General features: G+C 47.0%; 1 protein-coding gene across 1 annotated transcript in view; it reads left to right on the top strand.

Annotated features, from left to right (window-relative positions):
• Positions 1 to 3,449: 3,449 nt before the first annotated feature.
• LOC144118116 (protein argonaute-2-like) overlaps positions 3,450 to 20,380 on the top strand; it is a 28,724-nt gene continuing 11,793 nt past the window's right edge. Inside the window, exon 1 of the mRNA XM_077651262.1 lies at positions 3,450 to 4,701. Coding sequence (XP_077507388.1) covers positions 3,450 to 4,701 — 1,252 coding nt within the window. The remainder of the gene's footprint in view (positions 4,702 to 20,380) is intronic.

The raw sequence follows: 20,380 nt of genomic DNA, 5'->3' as shown, positions 1-20,380 counted from the left end.
GAGCGCAAAAGTGCGGCTTAGCTCTGACTGCTATGCAGTGGCGTCTTCGTGATTATCAAAATCATTATAATGCATTACGATCGCCAGCATGTAATTCATTCTGTCCTGTCATATCGAAGCTTATGTTTAAATATTTGATAAAACTTAAAGGGGTCCCGATACAAACCCCGACGGGGCACCTGACAGGGTCGACATTATTTCTGATTCTATTCCATTTATTACAATTTTAATGTTTATTTTGCCAAATGAACTTGAAGCTATGCCAGTATACCATTCGGCAAGCCAAGCTAGGAGAGTTTTAAAAGAAAAAGAAATGAACCCAGAACCGCGCCAAGGCCATTCAGAAAGACTACCAACAAGCTGTCGCCTTGTCTGCCGGAAAAAAAAATGTAATGTAAAGAAATGTAATAGGTAAACTGAAATCAGTTGTGTCGCGCTGGTGTGGCATGCCCTGAAGCCGTGGTGAGAATTCGGGTGAGAAATAATTTTTCGTTTTGTGTCGATTAATGCTGGAAGATATTGCGTATTCCGACAACAGAGCGAAGAATGCGCTCTGGCAATCAAATAATGTATTCACCTTCATGCATGCTTCCATGTCCCATAGAGTTCTAATGTTTTGAAAGTCCATTGAGTCGTCTTTGGGTTGAGCCTTCGCTTTTCCTGAGCTATGCAGAATTCAGTCATGCACTTGGTAGCGAAATGCCGGGAGTGTAATTTGAAAGGAGACATTGAGAACCATTGTGTTTTGTACTGGAACAATGTAATCTGTTTTACAATCTCACTGTAGTTCTGATTTCTTTGACAGTTCGAATGAGACAACCCGAAATTCCACAAAAGTAGGTGTACAGGATTTGAACACAACAAACGCAATGCCATCAGGGCCGGAGACAGAGTTTCACTTTCATCTCAGGCAATAGTTTGTTTTCACAATTCTACAATAAAGCTATAAATGACATAGTAGGAAAATCATAGCTAACCACTCCTAAAGCAGGATTAGTGTCGGGGGTGCAGGAACTGATCTGAAAGAAGTTTTTAAAACACCTCGCCTATTCCACGCCATCAGTAATAAAGAGCTTTAGGAAAAGTTAATTAGCTGAAGGCAGAGTGCGTTCAGATCTTCGCGCCAATTTACAATATTAGTTACAATAAATTAGTTCCTTACAGTATATTCCTTACAATTTACATTATATTATTACAAGTTCCTTACAACTTGCAATTACTATTTCCTGCAATAATAATGCAATATTTTTGAACCCGGTTACACAAGAAGAATTGATATCAGTCATACAGAATCTTTATAACAGCCATGCCTGTGACAGAGATGGCATTCAAGTCAGGCCTTTGAAGCATGTTGTAGCAGTTATTGCCCCTATTCTTGCGAATATATTTAATTTATGTTTTACTACCAGTATAATTCTTGACAAAATGCAAATAGCCAAAGTAATGGTTCTGTATAAAAAAGGTGACCGTAACGATTTAGGAAATTATAGACCAGTATCTATACTCCCTGCCTTTTCCAAGGCTCTTGAAAAAGTGCTACATACAGGGTTGTCTCAATTCATTTACAAGCATAACCTTTTGTCACGAAATCGATTTGGATTTTGTAAAAATAAATCTACCGAATTAGCGCTACTTGAGCAAAAGGAATATATACTAACACAGTTTGGAAAGAAGGCCATCGTTACTGGTGTCTTCGTAGACTTTTCGAAAGAATTTGATCTAGTGAGCCAGTGTATACTCCTAAAAAACTTAGAGTGTCATGGTATTCGAGGGCAGACCCAGATGCTTCTGAAATCGTATCTATCGCACAGAAAACAAGCTGTATGCATAGGCAATATGAAATATAAACTAAAACGTATTACTTCTGGTGTCCCACAAGGAAGTATATGGGGACCATTACTCTTTAATATATATGTAAATGTTATCTCTAACATTAATTCCGCAGCAACATTTATTATCTACGCTGATGACACAAGCATTTTTTTTTCCTGGAAATGATCTTTATCTCCTTGTTCAGGAATGCAATCACACCATGATTGTATTACAAAAATTGTCCGTATCCAAATGTATGTGTTTAAATGATAAGAAAACTCAAGATGTTATTTTTTGCCCTAAGAATAAAATGCTTCTTTCCTCCATAGTGATTAAACTAAGCTCGCGGTATATAGATTTCGTTGAACAATTTAAATGTCTAGGACTAGTTTTTTCTTCCAACATGACTTGGTATCACCACGTAGACCATATAGCAACGAAGCTGGCTCAACTAACCGCGGTCATAAGTCGGCTGAGATATGTCATTCCAAGAAAATAAAGCTACTCCTCCTTAATTCCCTTTTCTACTCCTGTTTAACCTACTGCCAATTAGTGTGGGGTACAGCCACGGATAGCTGTCTTCAACGTATCTATTTTCTGCAGAAGTTCCTTCGTCTTATTTAGAATGTCCCCTGGGACTAGCCAAGCGCGGATCTTTTTCTACAAAGCGGTGTGGTAAAATTTCACAACTTTTGTAAATATCGTAAAAGTATCCGTTCTAAACTTGAAATACGTTGCAATGTAAACTACATACGTAACCTTGCTGAATTACATGTCCGAGAAGCCAGCTACACGACAAGGTACTCGGAGACATGGGTAGTGCCGACTCCTCGAATAAATTCAGGTACAGAACGCCTGTAATTCACTCTTCCTTCCCTGTTAAATACATGCGCATATAATAATTTTGTTCGTCAAAGAAATCTCTGCGTGGTATGTACGTAGAGATGTAGAATATGTTTATTCTTTACATTCGCTATCTGTGTTTATCGAGTGTGAATGTCGATTTAATATTGTATAGTGCTGTCTCACTTTATTTTGTAGTTTCAATATTGTGTAACTGTTAATGCGTTGACCAACTGCCTTTGTTTTCTAACCCTTGCTGTCAAGTCGCTGCCATGCGAAAGGGGGCTGCGGCTTTGTCAAGCTGTATCTTACAGCTTTTTCTGCGCCTTTGCTGTCTGTACCTTTTCAAAGTAGAAATAAATTTGATATGACTTGATTTGATTTGAACTCAAGATCTTCGCTGTGAATGCCAGGTGTCACTCGCCAGCCGTTTCGTAGCCGTTTGCATGAGCGATCGCCGAAACGTTTTCTCCCTTTGAAAGTGCCTGCGCCTCACTTCGGTTAAAAACGACCTTTTTACAGCCGTCGCGTTAATTCTGAAGAAAAATTCGAAGTAGAGAAAGTACTTTCTAATTACTGCCAACGCATCCAAAACGCGGTGCTATTGTCATCGACCCGTTCGCTCCATACCGCGCTGATTGTTTTGCAATCGAGCTTTCTTTCTCCTACACCCTTTCCTGTATCTGATAAGAACAACGGAATATTTGATAACTGTCGCTGACGGGAAGACGGCACTCTCATTCTGCTGTGAGAGAGACGCTCGAAGTTGGAGCACCTGTCGGTGTGCTCCAGCCATGGCGCCCGCGAGCGCGCAGACAGTGTTCGGTTTCGGCACCGGTCTGGACTGGCGGCCGACGTGTTTCGTGAGCCCGTTCCCGTCGAGCAGAGTGTGCAGTCCCTGCTGTCTCGTTCCCTCCTCGGCGGCCATGTTGGCCTGTCGCCACCTCCTCTGCCAGTCCTGCTACGACGGTGCCTCTGCCAAGCGCAGCCACTGCCCACTGGACAAAGAGCCTTTCCAGGAGGATGACGTGGCGTGGACAACCATCGGCAGGGACGGTATCCTTGGCAGGAAGGTACGCTGCTGGAACGCTGAGCACGGCTGCGACAACGAGGGTGTGGCGTCCGCCATGTTGGAGCACTTTACCAACGCCTGCCAATTCCACGCCGTGAGCTGTACCAGGTGCAGCGAGGAGGTCTTGCATCGGGACATTGCGGAACATCTGGAGTGCGACTGTGTGCCGTCCCGCCCACAGGAACAACCGCTGGACGACAACTTTGGCAACGCCTTTATGGAAGTAAAAGAAGCGCTGGGGAAAATATTGGAAGGCAATGCTGCCGTGCGTAGGAAGCTGTATTCATTCGAGGACCGCCTTCGACCTGAGGCCGGAAGCACCTTTGCAACGCAGTCCACCAGTACAGCCGATACAGCGATAGTCGCACTGGAAAATAGTATTCCGGTGCTTAGGGCCCAGGCCGAGGCCACTTTACTTGAATACCGTGCAGTGCAAGCAGCGTTGAACAAACTCTCGGAAGAAAATGCCGTTCTGCATACCAAGCTAGACTTGCTGGAGGAACATCTCGACATGAAAAATGCGATGGCGACGTTGTCCACAATAGTGTCTGATGCCCTCAGTACCGCAGTGCTGAAAACTGCTGCTGTGTGCCGGGCGGAAACCGCGGCAGCATTAGATAAGCGCTGGGGTCAAGCACCTACGGAGATCAGACAGGCGATGGCGGGAAGCGTGCGGGCCGTGAAGGGGGTGATCAGCCGGGAGTGTCAGCGGAACGTCCTGGGTCTGAAGGCGAGCATCGTAGAAGCCTTCCGTGGCGACCGCAGGCTCGCTGATGCCAGAGCTACATCTTCGGAGACAGCCGAGAAGCTAACGGAGATTGTAGACGACGAACTGAAAGCTATGGAACTTTTGGTTGTAGCGTCTCTCAGTAGCACTAACGACTTCCAGAACAAATCCGTACCGTACGAATGGACCGTAGAAGACTGGACTGAATTTTGCACGAAAGCCCCACTTTCTGCCCAGTATTTTACAGGTAACGATGGCCGACCTAGCTACCACTATGGGTACCTTATTGTACCAAGGTTATGCCTTAGTGACTCGAAGGTTTGGCTTCGTGTATATATGATCGAAGGCTTGTTCGACAGGTTCCTTAAGTGGCCCATGGAGAAAAAGATTAAGCTGCTTTTCATCAACCCTTGCGACAGCACAAGGGAACTGGCTATAGAGAGTGCAATTTCGCAGGAACTAACTAGACCTCTTGCTGAATATCGTAAGAAAGTTGTGTTTTTAGGACGGTCAGATAAGATACCTGTTCAGAAATTGGGCGGGCATGTCTTGATTGGTAGCAACAAACTCCGCCTGCGGCTCGAATTGATACCGTAGGTCTCTCTTCTTTTTGTGTGTCTGTGAACTAATACATTGACGTGCTGTTTCGTACTCTACGGTTTCACGTTAATAAATGGGTTCGATATTATTGGATAGCAAGTGTCTTGATTTGCTGTGCGACGTAAGCATGAGAGTACAGATTTCCCCTTCTAAAAAAAAAGTTCCCTAGTAGTGCTAACATTTTACAGAGTGCTTTACAATGCTTTCAGCCTTTTCAGCCGCCGCGGTGGCTCAGTGGTTATGGCGCTCGGCTGCTGGCACGAACGACGCGGGTTCGATTTCGGCCGCGGCGGTCCAATTTCGACGGAGGCTGAATTCTAGAGGCCCGTGTGCTGTGCGATGTCAGTGCACGTTAAAGAACCCCAGGCGGTCGAAATTTCCGGAGCCCTTCACTACGGCGTCTCTCATAGCCTGAGTTGCTTTGGGACGTTAAACCCCCATGAACCACGAACCAAACAATGCTTTCGACTTTTGCTGTCGCTTGCATCCAATGTGAACGTCGAAGAATGTTTGTGAAAACAGTAGCGAAGTTTTTTCCCGTTTGTTTAGCTTCTTCGGCGTGTGTTCTACATTTCCGCCAATAAGCCACAGGCTATCCGTGAGTTTCAATCCGTGCACTTCAGTGCAGGCGGTGTCTTTCTTTTTCCGCTGGAATCAGGAAATTTAGTGTTCAAATAGGTGCTTATGTGGGGTTCAACTTTCCGCATCGCCACACGGGCTAGGAGGGACGCCGTGGTGGAAGTCTCAAGACTAAATTAGACCACCTGAGGTTCCATCAAAATTCCACCACTGCGACCGCGGCATTCGTTCCCGCTACCTTGGGATGAGCAGCGGACCGCCAATGCCACAAAGCCGACGCGACGGTTCATGTTATACGCGCAGTAAATGGGTGAAATCCCCTTGCTCTTACCCGCAGTTATCCGGGGCTGATATGACTTCAGAGAGCACGCGATCTACGTGGTTGTACATATACTCATAATCTTCCAACAGGAGCAGTGTTACTGAGTGGTGCTTCTCATTGCTCTGTAAATCATGCAAGCTACTGCAGCATAATGCGACTATTCTTGCATGAGGAGCTATTGTTTTACGCAGTGAATGTAGCCGATTCTCAAATGATTCGCCTATTTCATGGCAGTCTCAATCACTTCACTGCAAAGAGCGCTCTTCGGCACTGCCTGAGACAGGTAGTTCCTACGCGTGTTGCACTAAAGCTCATATCAAAATAACCACAACAAAGTGGTCGCCTTGTGATCGACGTGGAACAGTTTGCTGCGATTCCATCTACTGCGATTTATTAACGCAGTGGCATTAAAGGCCCCGTTCGGCAGGAAAGCCGGCGTCGGCGTTGTTACAAGAAAGTCCGGATTGGTTGAGAGTGCCGTATCGTCGCACCAAAACCACATGACGCGACCATATAACCAATTTGATTGATTCTTTAAGGGATCGCGTTTATTACCGAATCGGTCAGTCATTGTCAACACACGCAAAGAAGGACTTGAAGGGTCGTCCTTGTTTGTGTGTGTCCAGTACCCTTTGCTCACTGATTCGTTTGATAGAACTCAAGGAGTAGAGACTGCACACTTTTCATGTTCAGTTTTCATCCTGACAACTGTGCGCCGGGCGCTATAGGGCTCGAAGTCTAGAGTCTGACGGAAACCTGTCGGGTCGGGATGGTACATGACGAAAGTAGAAGGCGCCGACCAAACGAAAGGATGGAATGACGTTCCGGCTCCCCCAGGGGAGCTCCCGTGGGGTAGCCGAAACGTCATCCCATCCTTTCTTTTGGTCGGCGCCTTCTACTTTCGTCACGCGCTATAGGGCTTTTAAGGCTTGCACAATACGCCGGGGACAGTGGGGAGCCAAGAATCTTAATTAGAAGCTTCGGACAGTTGGCTAAATGAATTACAAAACATCTGTCGTCGATGTACATGCGTATCAGAGGACAGGAGATGATAAAACAATGGACAGATGGGGCGTAGAAAGCTTCGCCACGAATCATCCTCGCTGTCGACCTATAGCATTGTTCTTTCCTATACCTCATACAGTGTTTGTTCTCACAGCAACAATGTCTTTTTTTTCAGCGCTATCTTGCGAGGCTTCGCGGAAAAGAATTTGCAGTGTCTTAACTTGGCTGACCCTGGAATTCAGCGAAAAGCAAGCACGCTTGCTAAGCGTCGGAGGTTCGTCCATGGCAGCTCCGCTACTCGCTCGCGACAACCGTTCTATGTGTACCCACACGACCACGTGGTTATGACGTGGTCTCACATGCTCTTACGACACCCCCATCGGATGTCATCACGTGGGTTCACATGAACCCTTCGGATGTTCCTAAGATCAAAGGTCAACCCAAAGATCAGAGGTCAACTAAAGGTAAGAGGTCAAGGGTTCGGCACCATAGGTGTACCACATATGGTCATACACGGCTAACGTGGTTGGACTGAAGGTCGTTCAAGGTGATTCTCCGGCCTACGCGACGACTGCTTTACCTAGCGTATAGTAAATATTTTCGCTTTAAATAAAAGAAAAAAAGAGAAAGCAATGTTTATCTGTGTACCTCGAGTAAAATTATTGCCGGAATATGGACAAGCTCTCACACCGACCAGTGACTGTGGGTCTTAGAAAAGGTCATTTTCATCCGTCTGATACTGTGCTTTCTACCAGGCTTACCCTGCTTGCAATGGTTCTTCATGTTTCTTCTAGCAGACAGAAACTTTTTAACAGCGAAGAGAACTTTGATCCCCCATGTCATGCGACCAGCGAACCTTTCATTCTTAGACGCGCGGAGAGGTAGCTCTAAGCGGCGCTGGCGCTTGTACCTCTTTAGGGATGGAGGAAGTCAGAAAGCTAAATCACAAAACTTTGAGCGCCTTTCAAGTTTCCAGTCTTTTTAGGGGCAAATGCCTGCCAGCGCGATTTTCACTGACCCAATTTTCTGCCCGCACTCTGCGGTAAACACTTCCATTTGCACTTTCCAGCAACAACTCTAACAATAAAATCCGTGCAATCATCATAAGTGTTCATTGTATAGCCGGCTGCGTAGCATATACAGAAGGGCTGAATGAGAGATAGAAATCATAACACTACATATATCACCGCGTTTCACTATGAATGCAAGCTGCTCATATTATCCAGGTGACCTTGGAAAGAATGTTGTTGTTGTTGTTGTTGTTGTTGTTGTTGTTGTTGTTGTTGTTGTTGTTGTTGTTGTTGTTGTTGTTGTTGTTGTTGTTGTTGTTGTTGTTGTTGTTGTTGTTGTTGTTGTTGTTGTTGTTGTTGTTGTTGTTGTTGTTGTTGTTGTTGTTGTTGTTGTTGTTGTTGTTGTTGTTGTTGTTGTTGTTGTTGTTGTCCTATCAAAATATGGCACATACCCACACTAGGGGATCGGCCAAGAATCAGAGGCAGAGGTTGCTATTCACCTGTACTCGGTAAAAGCAAAAGAAAAGCACGCGGGAGTGAAACACCGATGGATTCTAACTCAAGAAAGGCATGAACAGAAAAGGGATGAGTTTTTATGTGAAAAAAATATAGGGATTAAATAAGAATAATTAATTAAAAAATTAATAATGGATAGAAAAGGAAATATTGCAACACTTAGCAAGACAGTCGATGAGATTCCAGCAAGAAATTTTGAACAACGGTACAAACATCTGTGGATGTACCCAAGTGCGGTGGCGCCCAATGGTGGCAAGAGCGGGCTGCTCAAATTAAGGCCAAAATGCTGCAAGGGCTCGTCCAGAAACCTTCTTCTCAAGGAGGTGAAATGGCGACAATAGAGGCGACTTATTATTATTATTATTATTATTATTATTATTATTATTATTATTATTATTATTATTATTATTATTATTATTAATATTATTATTATTATTATTATTATTATTATTATTATTATTATTATTATTATTATTATTATTATTATTATTATTATTATTATTATTATTATTATTATTATTATTATTATTATTATTATTATTATTATTATTATTATTATTATTATTATTATTATTATTATTATTATTATCAATAGATCCAAGCTCACGGCAAAATGCCCAGAGGGGAGATAGCACCAAACCAGACCTACGTAGATGGAAATTTAGAGGAGGGATGTCGCCTCGCAGTCTCGTCAGAGATACTTCAAGCTGCCGAGATCGACAAACTTTCCTGCTCCCAGAATATCTCAGGTGCTGATAATCCGCTCATCTTAAAAATGCTTTGTAGAAACAGAAGATAACCCCGATATAGTACAGCGGTTTCTGTGGGCAATTGTTGGGTATTCATTTTCTGCAGGTTTCAGTGGTGTTTCGGAAATACTCTTGATTCACAATCTTCTGCCGTTGGCACATCGTCTCTAGAAGGGCCGATCATGTGATAATGAAGCAATATTATTCGTAAATATAGTCCGGAAATATTTACTACAAGCGCCCGCGTTGAAGGTGGCCACGCTGATCAAAGATGAAGAAGAGGTTTGTAGAGGCTGAATGGCTTGTAGGTGTAACGGACGTGAGGAGAACGCAACAGCAAATTCAACAGCACGGACAGCCCAGCTTCGGCGTAAGTACGCATTTGTGAGGGTGCTTATCGCCTCTAATTTCCTTCGCTATTTTGCTGCAGTGATGTATTTGGTTTTGTGGTATGTTGTAGATCTTGGGCCTTAAATGTTCTGGCACCTTACTGAATGCCATTTTGCGCTGCAGACTTAAGCACTGAGCGTGTCTCAGTGTTGTCCTGGTTGCGCAATTAGCAACTTTTGTTGATTGTTTTTTTCTCCGGGGAACTCGTAGATCTTTTTGTCGAAGACCGGAGGATTAGTTGCTCTCGTCTTTACATTACGAAAGCTTCAATATTACCTGTCCCTCAGCGCCGCTCACACATCAAGGATACTTCAGTTGTATTTTTTTTCTTCAGAAGGTCCTAAACTGAAAAAAAACGGCCGACTTGAGTTAGATTTATTTTATCCCTAAGGCTATACTGGGAGTGACGGCGGGCACCAGGTAAGCGGCAGAATGCTTTATTTAATTCGTTAATTAACTGAGCACGTTAGTGATCTCTATCATTTTTATTACAGGGGACATGCTGTATTTGCAGAATTCGTCCGCGCAATCAAGCTAAGAAAAATAAAATATTCCCCAACAAACCTTCATCGCGCTTTACGAGGCGAAAAAAAAGAAAGTCACCCTGGCGGGCTGCTTCACGCCGTAAGTCAACGAGCGCCTGTGACGTCGATCGCTCAGCGCAGCGCTTTGCATCGCACTACTTACGTCACCTGAGGGCCAGACTGACGGGCCAGCGGGCCAGCAGCATGGCTGCCAACTTCATTTTCTCTGCGGCCTCGCGGTTTGCCGCTGCGTCGCATCCTAATATGGTTTATGGGGGTTTAACGTCCCAAAGCGACTCGGGCCATGAGAGAGCCGTAGTGAAAGGCTCTGGAAATTTCGGCCACCTAGGGTTTTTTCACGTGCACTGACATCGCACAGTACACGGGCTTCTAGAATTTCGCCTCCATCGAAATTCGACCGCCGCGGCCAGGATCGAACGCGCGCCTTTCGGGCCAGCAGCCGAGCGCCATAACCACTGAGCCACGGCGGCGGCTCCCATCCTAATATGTTCTGTCATTGCGTATACAGTGCGGCCTCAAGACGACGGCGTGGTCATTGTCGTCTGTCGGGGCTGCAAAAAGAGAGGCTCGCGACGTTTTCAACAAATGAGTGGCCGACGTAAACAGCTGCGTGAAAAGCAGAAAAAACGGCCCCACTTATATGAGCAGGCCATATTTGTCATTGTCGGATATAGATTTTTCTTTTATGAACAGGTCGACGCCAGCGTTTTAAAGGCACACTCCGACAACGTCATCCAATTAATAATGCGGAAACAATAAATGCCTATGGACGACACGAAAAACCGGCGTCGCCCCAGTGTCGGCGTTACGAAAGACGCGATTGGTCGAAACTGTGTGATGTCATCAAAGGCGGGAAAGTACGAAATGTTAGCTAGTAACTTATTTTTTATGGTTTAATGGCATTTAACGTCACAAAGCGACTCAGGCTATGAGGGACCCCTTAGTGAAGGGCTCTGAATAAATTCGACCACCTGGGGATCTTTAACGTGGAAAGACATCGCACAGTTCACGGGCCTCTAGCACTGCTAATCAGCACTGCTAATTACAGCTGCACCAACAGGGAGGAATAGAAATAGAGTTAGAATGGAATCAGAATAGAATTGCTGCAGATTTGAAATAGAATTGCAATAGAACTGGAATAGCCACTGAAATGCAGTATGGCACAGACAATTCCATCAATGGCAAGAAAAAATAGCGTCGCGTCATCAAGCCGCCGTATGACGCACACAGCAAGCCGAGCAACACCACTTCAGACAATCCTAGCGATTTCGTTCGCCTGTATGTACTCGCCACTTACCGACCTCCATGAGGCGCCATCCTTGTGATGACATTCACACCAAAACTGTGACGCAACGGTTTTTCATACAGCGCTCCGGGTGGTGTAATACGATTTCTCATTGTATAAAACTTACATGTGCTAGTCGAGTTTGAGGCTAGCCTGCGACAGGGATTCGAACCGACGGCATATAAATATTTATATTTATGCCCTTTCAGACTTTTATAATAAAGATGTGACGCAACCGTTTGTCGTTCAGCGTTCCGGGTGGTGTCATATGATTTCTCGTCGCATAAGCTTGCATATATGCTGGCCAAGTTTGAGGCTATCTTGCGAGAGGGAATCGAACCGATGACATATGGACCTTCAGTTGTGTGCCTTCATAGACTTTCATACCAATATTGTGACGCAAACTGTTCGTTGTACAGCGTTCGGGGTGGTGTCATACACATAAACGCGTACAAAAGAACTTTAATGCATGTACAGACATTACGCTTAAACAATACTTTCGCCCAGGTACAGTAATCCTTTCACATTCCCACACGTAAGCAGTCTTAAATGTCTGTGCAATTTTTTTGTCTTTCCTGCCTTGTAATAGTTCGTTTTCATGCGAGTGATTTTTTGTCGTCAGAATTCTGTGATCTGTGATACTGGCCAATTTCAAATTGTTCCGAGTGTCCCTTTAATCTCTGCTTCCTTCCTACTTCTGCAGGCGCATCTTAGCCTTGAGCCAGCGCTCGTTCTTATTACTTGTGTGCGTTCGTGTTTCGATGCTGATGATGATGATGGTGGTGCATTTTGATGGCGCAGGGGCATCTGTGGCCAAAGTGCGCCATGTCACAAGGTTTATTTTTCTTATAGTCAAGGTGGGGTCAACGAACCATATCCCAAGCATTTCACAGTAAACAAGCCGAGCACCAGGGAGGAAAAAGCTTGTACCCATTGCATCACCGGTGGGCACCCAGCGGCACTGGGGATCGAACCCCGCACCTCCCGAAAGCGAGGCGGATGCTCAAACGACTAGTCCACCGCTATGGTTCTTCGTGTTTCGTTATTAGTGTTAAGCGTTTTTTTTTCTTCCGGAAATGCGTACTCAGTTAAGTTGACGCTCGTCTTAATTGTCTCTTGTGTTTTCGTCATCGTCTTCTCCCAACAGCCCACATTTCTGCAGATGTGTTTCATTTAATTCCAGTCCACAGGCTCAAGAGCTGCATGTTTTATGTTATCTCATTTTGCAAAACTTTTTGGTAGTTCGAAGTTCTCTGTGTTCCTAAAAGAAAATATATGGCACTCTGACGTCCCACAAAGTAGATCACCTACGATACTCCCGCAGTTTCTATCCACAGCCGCTTGTTTCTGTTCCAGTACCTGAAATGTCCAATACCGAACGAGCTTAAGTCTTCGCGCCAGCGTGCGATTTTCGCTAGCCCAGGCTTATCTCAGCGTACACTAGCCCAGGCTTATCTCAGTCGGAATAACTGATACGCGTCTCGCTGGCGATCTCCGACGCTGGCGTTTGGTGGTATTCTAAGATTATCGCAGACATCCATGTCCGAGGTTGTACATTCCCTAAGGTGTCCATGTTGCTGCGATTACAGGATGATACAGGAAAGTGCACGGGCCTGCCGACGGGCTCCAGCTATGCCTAGCCACTGCCGCGTGCAAACAAAGGGCAGTTCAAAGAGGTGCGAGGGAAACTACTGAGAGGAAAATGGTGTGTTGCACCAACTACCTCCCCAGAAGTGACGACGGCTGTCTCAGCAAAAGATCCGTTTTTTCATCCCTGCTCTAACCATGCCGGACGCAGCTGTAGCGTAGGGTATTTGGAACACTACAGTGCTGCGTTGGTATATATTGTATAGGCGGCCCTTGGATTGTTACGGTGCTCAACCGAGTAGCTCTATTTCAGACACTTCAGGGGCCCTTTATATCGCAATAGCGGCCGTGTGCTGTGCAACATGCGTGCTCGTAAAGAACGAAAAGCGGTCGAAATTACTGCGTAGCCCTCTATTACGCTGCCTCTTTTGCACTTCTTTCTTTTTCACTTCCTCTTTCGTCCCTTCCCTTGCAGCGCGTACAAGCCACGGAGGAGTGTGTTATCTAAGCTTTCCCTTTGCCAGCCTGTGCTAACTCTACAGACACAGTGTCTGTTCAGAATAGTATAGCGTTTACGCGGCCTCAGAAGGAACAATCTCGGAGGCGCCGTTTGCCAGGGCCACGTGTCACTTTATCGCTCAGGACACGTGGATGTTCCCTTGTCTGCAACTTTCCGGTTATGCCACACTGCGCCGACAGCAACACCGTTTGCGCATAGGATAGCCCTCCACAAATCTACAGCTGAAAACACTCAATACGCCTACAATCCACAGAAAAACCAAAAGGGAACAGCGTGGCATTCGAAGCTAGGGATGATAGGTAGAAGTGAATCTGAACAGTGCCGCAGCAACTGCGAGACATTCGAAGAAACGCGCAGTTGAAAGTGGCTTACTGTAGGTTTCACCAACCGGGGGACGGGAGACCTCTCGGGAGCGGATGCCCCCGCCGAGGCGCCTCGCCCGTACGCGAAGATTACAAACTTTTATCGCGGACTAAGTTGCACGTATCCCGCTCCTCACCCCGACCTGGACAGGGCGCAAGCCGCGGCACTCAGACGCCTACTAACAAAGGCCATTCTTAGCCCCTACCGATTATGTTTAATCACCAACGGTGAATATGACCCTGCATGCCCGCACTGTGGTGACGGGACGCATGCCACACAAGACCGTATATTACGGCAATGCGCTAGCAAACCCGCTGTGACGACACTCTTGCCTGCCTCCTCGGCGGAGGAATGGGTCAAGCTGTTGGCCACTTAAAGAAAAACAACGCAGCTGGCCCTCATCAAGCGAGCTCAAGAGGTCGCCCCCGGCTTGCTGCTACCCTGAGCTCGCACGAGCCCCAGCTAGTTCCTTCCATTTTGTGGCAATAAAGTTGTGACCACCACCTTATTGTAGTAGAACGCTACGGCGGTACCAAAGCTTCTATTTTCGAATGGACGCTGGATTGAAAGCGTGTTGTTCCACCGAGAAGTGAGACAATTACTTAATAATAATTGCTTTTTTTTGGGGGGGGGGAGGAGATGGCGCATTATCTGTCTCATATATCGTTGAACACCTGAACCGGGCCGTAAGGGAAGGGATAAAGGAGGGAGTGAAAGAAGAAAGGAAGAAAGAGGTGCCGTAGTGGAGGGCTCCGGAATAATTTCTACCACCTGGGGATCTTTAACGTGCACTGACATCGCACAGCACACGAGCGCTTTAGCGTTTCTCCTCCATAAAAACGATTACTACGCCGTTTTCTTTCTGGTGGTAGTGGTTTTTTTTTATTAAAATAATAGTAAAAAGGAAGGAAAAGATTTTTGCTAGCCTCTGCATGTGCCATCGATACTGAAGCACCTGAGCTGGGGCGGCGGAAATAAAAAATAGCAGACAGAATTGAGAAATGAAAAGAAAGAGGTGAGGGGAGAGGAAGGGAGGATAGCGGGACCATTTCCTTTCTTCAAAAACAATTTTTCCTAGCGGCATAGGGTCTCAGCACTTTGCGAACTACACGACATTCGAACAGGAGCCGTCTGGAAGGGTGTTGTGGCAGCCCAATGCTGCGCCATTGGAGTTCCACCCTTATGTAGCGTTCCTAACGTCAAAATTAATGCAACAAACGCTGCGGCAACGGTATTAAGCCATAACCTATTGCTCCTAACATAAAAAAATAAAGAAAACGTTGTCACATGGCGCTTCCTTGAAGCTGGCGTTGCTGTGGTCGGCAGCAGTGTTGGACCCAGAGGCGCCTCTTTCTCGAACACGAGGTAACGCCCGTGTGCTGTGAAATTTCAGTGCTAGCTAAAGGTCCACCCGCCGCGGTGGCTCAGTGGTTATGGCGCTCGGCTACTGATCCAGAGTTACCGGGTTCGAACCCGACCGCGGCGGCTGCGTTTCTATGGAGGAAAAACGCTAAGGCGCCCGTGTGCTGTGCGATGTCAGTGCACGTTAAAAATCCCCGGGTGATTGAAATTATTCCGGAGAACTCCACTACGGCACCTATTTCTTCCTTTCTTATTTCACTCCCTCCTTTATCCCGTCCCTTAGAGCGCGGTTCCGGTGTCCAACGATATACGGGACAGATACTGCGCCATTTCCTTTCCCAAAAAAACCAATTGTAATAAATAAAGGTCACCTGGTTGTCAAAATAATTCCGGAACCCTCCACTACTGGATTTCTTTCTTTCTTTTCGCAGTCCCTCCTTTATCCCTTCCCTTACGGCGCGGTTCAGGTTTCCGCCGAGATTTGAGACATACTGCACCATTTCCTTTCCGCAACAGCCATAATAATTGTTTTTTTTTGGGGGGGGGGGGGAAGAAAAATGGCGCAGTATCTGTCTCATATATCGTTGGACACGTGGACCGCGCCGTAAGGGAACGAATAAAGGAGGGACTGAAAGAAGAAAGGAATAGGTGCCGTAGTGGAGGGCTCTGGAATAATTTCGACCACTCGGGGATCTTTAACGTGCACTGACATCGTACAGCACACGGGCCCGTTAGCGTTTTTCCTCCATAAAAACGCAGCCGCCGCGGTCGGGTTCGAATAATTATAATAATAATTGTTTTTTGGAGAAAGGAAATGGCGCAGTATCTGTCTCATATATTGTTGGACACCTGAACCGCGCCGTAAGGGAAGGGATGAGGGAGGGAGTGAAAGAAGAAAGAGAAATAGGTGCCGTAGTGGAGGGCTCCGGCATAATTTCGACCACTTGGGGATCTTTAACGTCCACTGACATCGCACAGCACACGGGCGCGTTAGTGTTTTTCCTCCATAAAAACGCAGCCGCCGTGGTCGGGTTCGAACCCGGGAATTCCGGATCAGTAGTCGAGCGCCCTAACCACTGAGCCACCGCAGCGGGTCTCCAACAGCCAATTTTCAATTTTCATGGATTGGATTGTAAAACATTTATTGCGCCGAGAACAGATTGCAGGAGACATACTAGATGGCCGCTAGACCATGGCTAGCGGCGACTTCATTGGCTCGCTGCAATGCCCATACTTGAATCTTGGGATCCGACCTCACCAGCGCGGCGTCCCACCGCTCGGGAGAAGGGAGCTGTATCAACTCCGCCTGAAGCGTATCATTTGCGCAGTTTCAGAGAATGTGGTCGTATTTGGCCCTTTCGCCACATTTATGGCAGTTTGGGTCGTACTGGTCGGGGGTCCTTGAGGGGAAGCACTGCCAGATTCAGAAGGGAGCGTGTTTGCAGTCGGCGCCAGGTAACTTCCTGCGCTTTTGTGAACAACTTGTGGGGAGGGGCATAAGCGCGCCTCTCCAGTGTAAAGTGATGGCTGATGTCATGAAATGAGGTCAGGCTGTCCCTCGTAAAATTCGGGTCGGAGGGCGCGCTCACTGCCCTAATCCGATAGCCCACCCTCTTCGATGACATTCTTGCCACCTCTCTCGGCGAAGGAATGGGACAAGCTCTTGGCAAGTTCAAGAAAACAACGCAGCTGGCCATCATCACGCGAGCTCAAGAGGCCGCCCCCGACTGGAGGCCACACTCCAGCCCCAACTAATCCAGGCTTCCATTTTGTGGCAATAAAGTTGTAACCATCACCTTATTGTAGCAGAACACTACGGCGGTACCAGCGCTCCTATTTTCGAACGGGCGCTGGTTTGAAAGCGGATTGTTCCACCGAGAAGCGAGACAATTACATCGCCGTTTCCTTTTTGCAAAACCAATTTTTCGTAGCCCAGCGCTGCCGCATCAGGTCTCAGCGCTTTGCGAACTACACGACATTCGATCAGAAGCGCTCATGAAGAGTGTGGCGGCAGCACAACTCTGCAGTAAAAGGAGTTCCATTATCATCTAGCGTTCCTAACATCAAAAAAGGAAGAAAACATTGTTTGGTTTAGTTTGAGGGGTTCAACGTCCCAAAACAACTCAGACAATGAGAGACGCCGTAGTGAAGGGCTCCGGAAATTTCGACCACCTGGGGTTATTTAGCGTGCTCTGACATCGCACAGTACACGGGCATCTAGAATTTCGCCTCCATTGAAATTCGACCGCCGCGGCCGGGATCGAACCCGTGTCTGTCGGGTCAGCAGCCAAACGCCGTAACCACTGGGCCAAGCGGCGGCTAAACGTTGTCACGTGGCGCTTCCTTGATGCTGGCGTTGCTGTGGTAGGCAGCAGTGTTCGACCCAGCGTGGCCTCTTTCCCGAACACGAGGTGCCGACAAGCGTTTAAGCTAAATATTTAAACTAAACTTGCCGTTCGCGCTCATCAAGCGAAACATGGCGACTGCTTTGCCATTCTACTCGGCGCTTTGCCTTAATTTGATAGCCAGCATTAAACGCAAGTTGAAGTCAAACGTGGCCATCGTATAGGGGGGTACTGCAGTAACTTCGAACACACAGGGTTCTTTAAATAATTTCGCGTATACATCGAAACGGGGCCGTCGCTGTCAGGCTTTGTTCCCACGTCCTCTGGCTAAGGCACCTAGCGCCTAATCACGAAGACACGCTCGGCACCATCCTTACATGAGCGCTGTGACGCGTGCTGTCGCTATCTTGCGAACGCCACACAACTGACTCTACAAATAGCGCCCCACCAGAACCACCGTCGCTCCTACGGTCGCAGTTGATCGAGCGCACCATTTTTCTTTCAGTAGTTCCCCTCACACCTCTGAACTGTCCTTAGTTTGCACGCGGCATTGCATGGTTACGCATAGCTGGAGCCCGTCGGCAGGCCCGTGCACTTTCCTGTATCATCCTGTAATCGCAACAACATGGATACCTTAGGGAATGTATAACCTCGGACATGGATGTCTGCGATAATCTAACAATACCATCAAACGCCCGCGTTGGAGATTGCCAGCGAGACGCGTATCAGGTATTCCGGCTGAGCTAAGCCTGGCCTAACGTCGCCGACTTGAGTTTTTTTTCGCCTCGCACAAAGGGAGACGTCAAAGTTTGGCGGCTCCTCTTTGCCGAGAGAGTGCTACTGTTGTGACCGGCGAACCGTGCATCGGGGCCTCCTTCGAGAGCAATGGCCACCGCAACGACTCGACATAAACTCTGAGATTGGCGCCCGTATGATGTGCGATGTCAGTGCACGTTAGAGATCCCCAGGTGGTCCGAGTTATTCTGGAGCCCTCCACCACGGCACCTGTTTCTTCCTTCATTCTTAGTCCCTGCTTTATCCCTTCTCTTACGGTCCGGTTCAGGGTTCCGCGGATATGTGAGGCAGATACTGCGCCATTTTATTTCCCCCCAAATCCAATTTTTCAGACTGTCGCCCCACATGTGGGCAGTAAAACACACTCCTTACTCCGAGACTTAACCACGCCAGCACGTGGGAATAAAATTAATTAAACGGATGCATTAACAAATACATAGAGACATAGGTAAAAGCCAGAAATGTTGACAAATCGATACAGTTCTTTATTCGCCGCTTTCTGGTGGCTCAGTCATGCGGATCTCTGAGCTGAAACCACGGACTTGGACAAAATTGGAAATGAATGCTAGCAGCACTCGTCCCATTCTTTCACTTTGTACGGCCGTGACCCCTGTATGCGCCTCTGTATTTTGCGAACTAGACCCGAACACTCCGCGAGTTCTACCTTGAACGATTAATAACTGGACGCCCCACTCCAGTTGTAACCAACACAGTGCTGTGCGCGTGTGTGATTTAAATCCTCTAAAATGAACTAATCACGCGCACAACCTGGACACATTTTTTATTGTGTAAATAGTTTGTACATATTACTTCTCCCCCTATCCTCTATTCCTGTCCCCTCACCTCTTTCATTTAATTTCTCCATTCTGCCTGCTGTCCTTTATTTCCGCTGCCCCAGCTCAGGTGCTTCAGTATCGATGGCAGATGCCGGGGCTAGCAAAAATCTTTTCCTTCCTTTTTACTATTATTTTTAATAAAACCACTACCACCACCACCACTAGACCCTCTCAGCAAATAGCCTCTAGGACTAGTTGGGTTTCGAAGAGGAGTTACCCTCCACTTGCAGTCTTCGAGTTCCACAGCGCGCGTGTTCGAGACGCGCCGGGACTCAGCGTTCCCATAAAGAGCAGTGGTAACACGGTATCGTATGACGATTTCCTTTCGATCCATTGATTTTTTTTCTTTATGCGTTCTTGGAGGCAGAAGCGCCGGCACGCGCATGACGTCTCCAAGCACAGCCAATGACGACGGAACACGTGCAGCTCGTGGCGAAGCATATGAGCGAATCACGGAGCGGAAAATGTCACTAGAAAAGAGTAACAACGCAGCCTTTTTGCCTTTCTCCAGTGGCTCGGAAGGCAGTCAAGCCGTCCGTTCCGGTGATTGACATTTGTGTTTGTGGCCTGCTATCTAAATGGGGACAGGAAAGCGCAAAGACAAGAAGAAAAACGACTCAGCTGGTGGACCTCCAGGTGCGTAGCGAATTTCCTTTCGGTTCTGTGGCCTCCGCCGCTGTCGTTTGGGCGCTCGATCCCTTTGTTCATCTGGCGTCACATGGTGGTCGCTTTAGGCTTAACCTCGTGGGCTAAGATGATTGTGTTCTAAAGCATTAAATTTTTGCGAGAAGGCTGAACGAAATTCACGAGCTTCGTTACCCGTTTGTTTTCGCTATTATGCACCGTCATTTTTATTTGAGCGTGAGTGACCGTGACTTGAGAGTAAAAAAAAAATGCCTGGTTTGGTTGAGCCGAAGAGACCTCGAGAGCCTTTATATCGCGTTAAGGTTGGTTCACGTGCAAGCGACTGAGCGAATATAGCGATTGAGCAGCGCGTTGCAGCGAAAAATTTAGATATTTTTGGAACCTCTTCACTCTGGCCGCTTCCCCCGCCGCGACGGCTCGAAACGGCTATGTGCGCCGCGGCGGCAGAAATTGCTAGCGTTTTCGCTCGTAT

The sequence above is a fragment of the Amblyomma americanum genome, chromosome 1, assembly GCF_052857255.1.
Source record: "Amblyomma americanum isolate KBUSLIRL-KWMA chromosome 1, ASM5285725v1, whole genome shotgun sequence".
In the NCBI taxonomy this organism is placed as follows: domain Eukaryota; kingdom Metazoa; phylum Arthropoda; class Arachnida; order Ixodida; family Ixodidae; genus Amblyomma; species Amblyomma americanum.
This window is presented reverse-complemented; position numbering and strand designations above follow the sequence as displayed.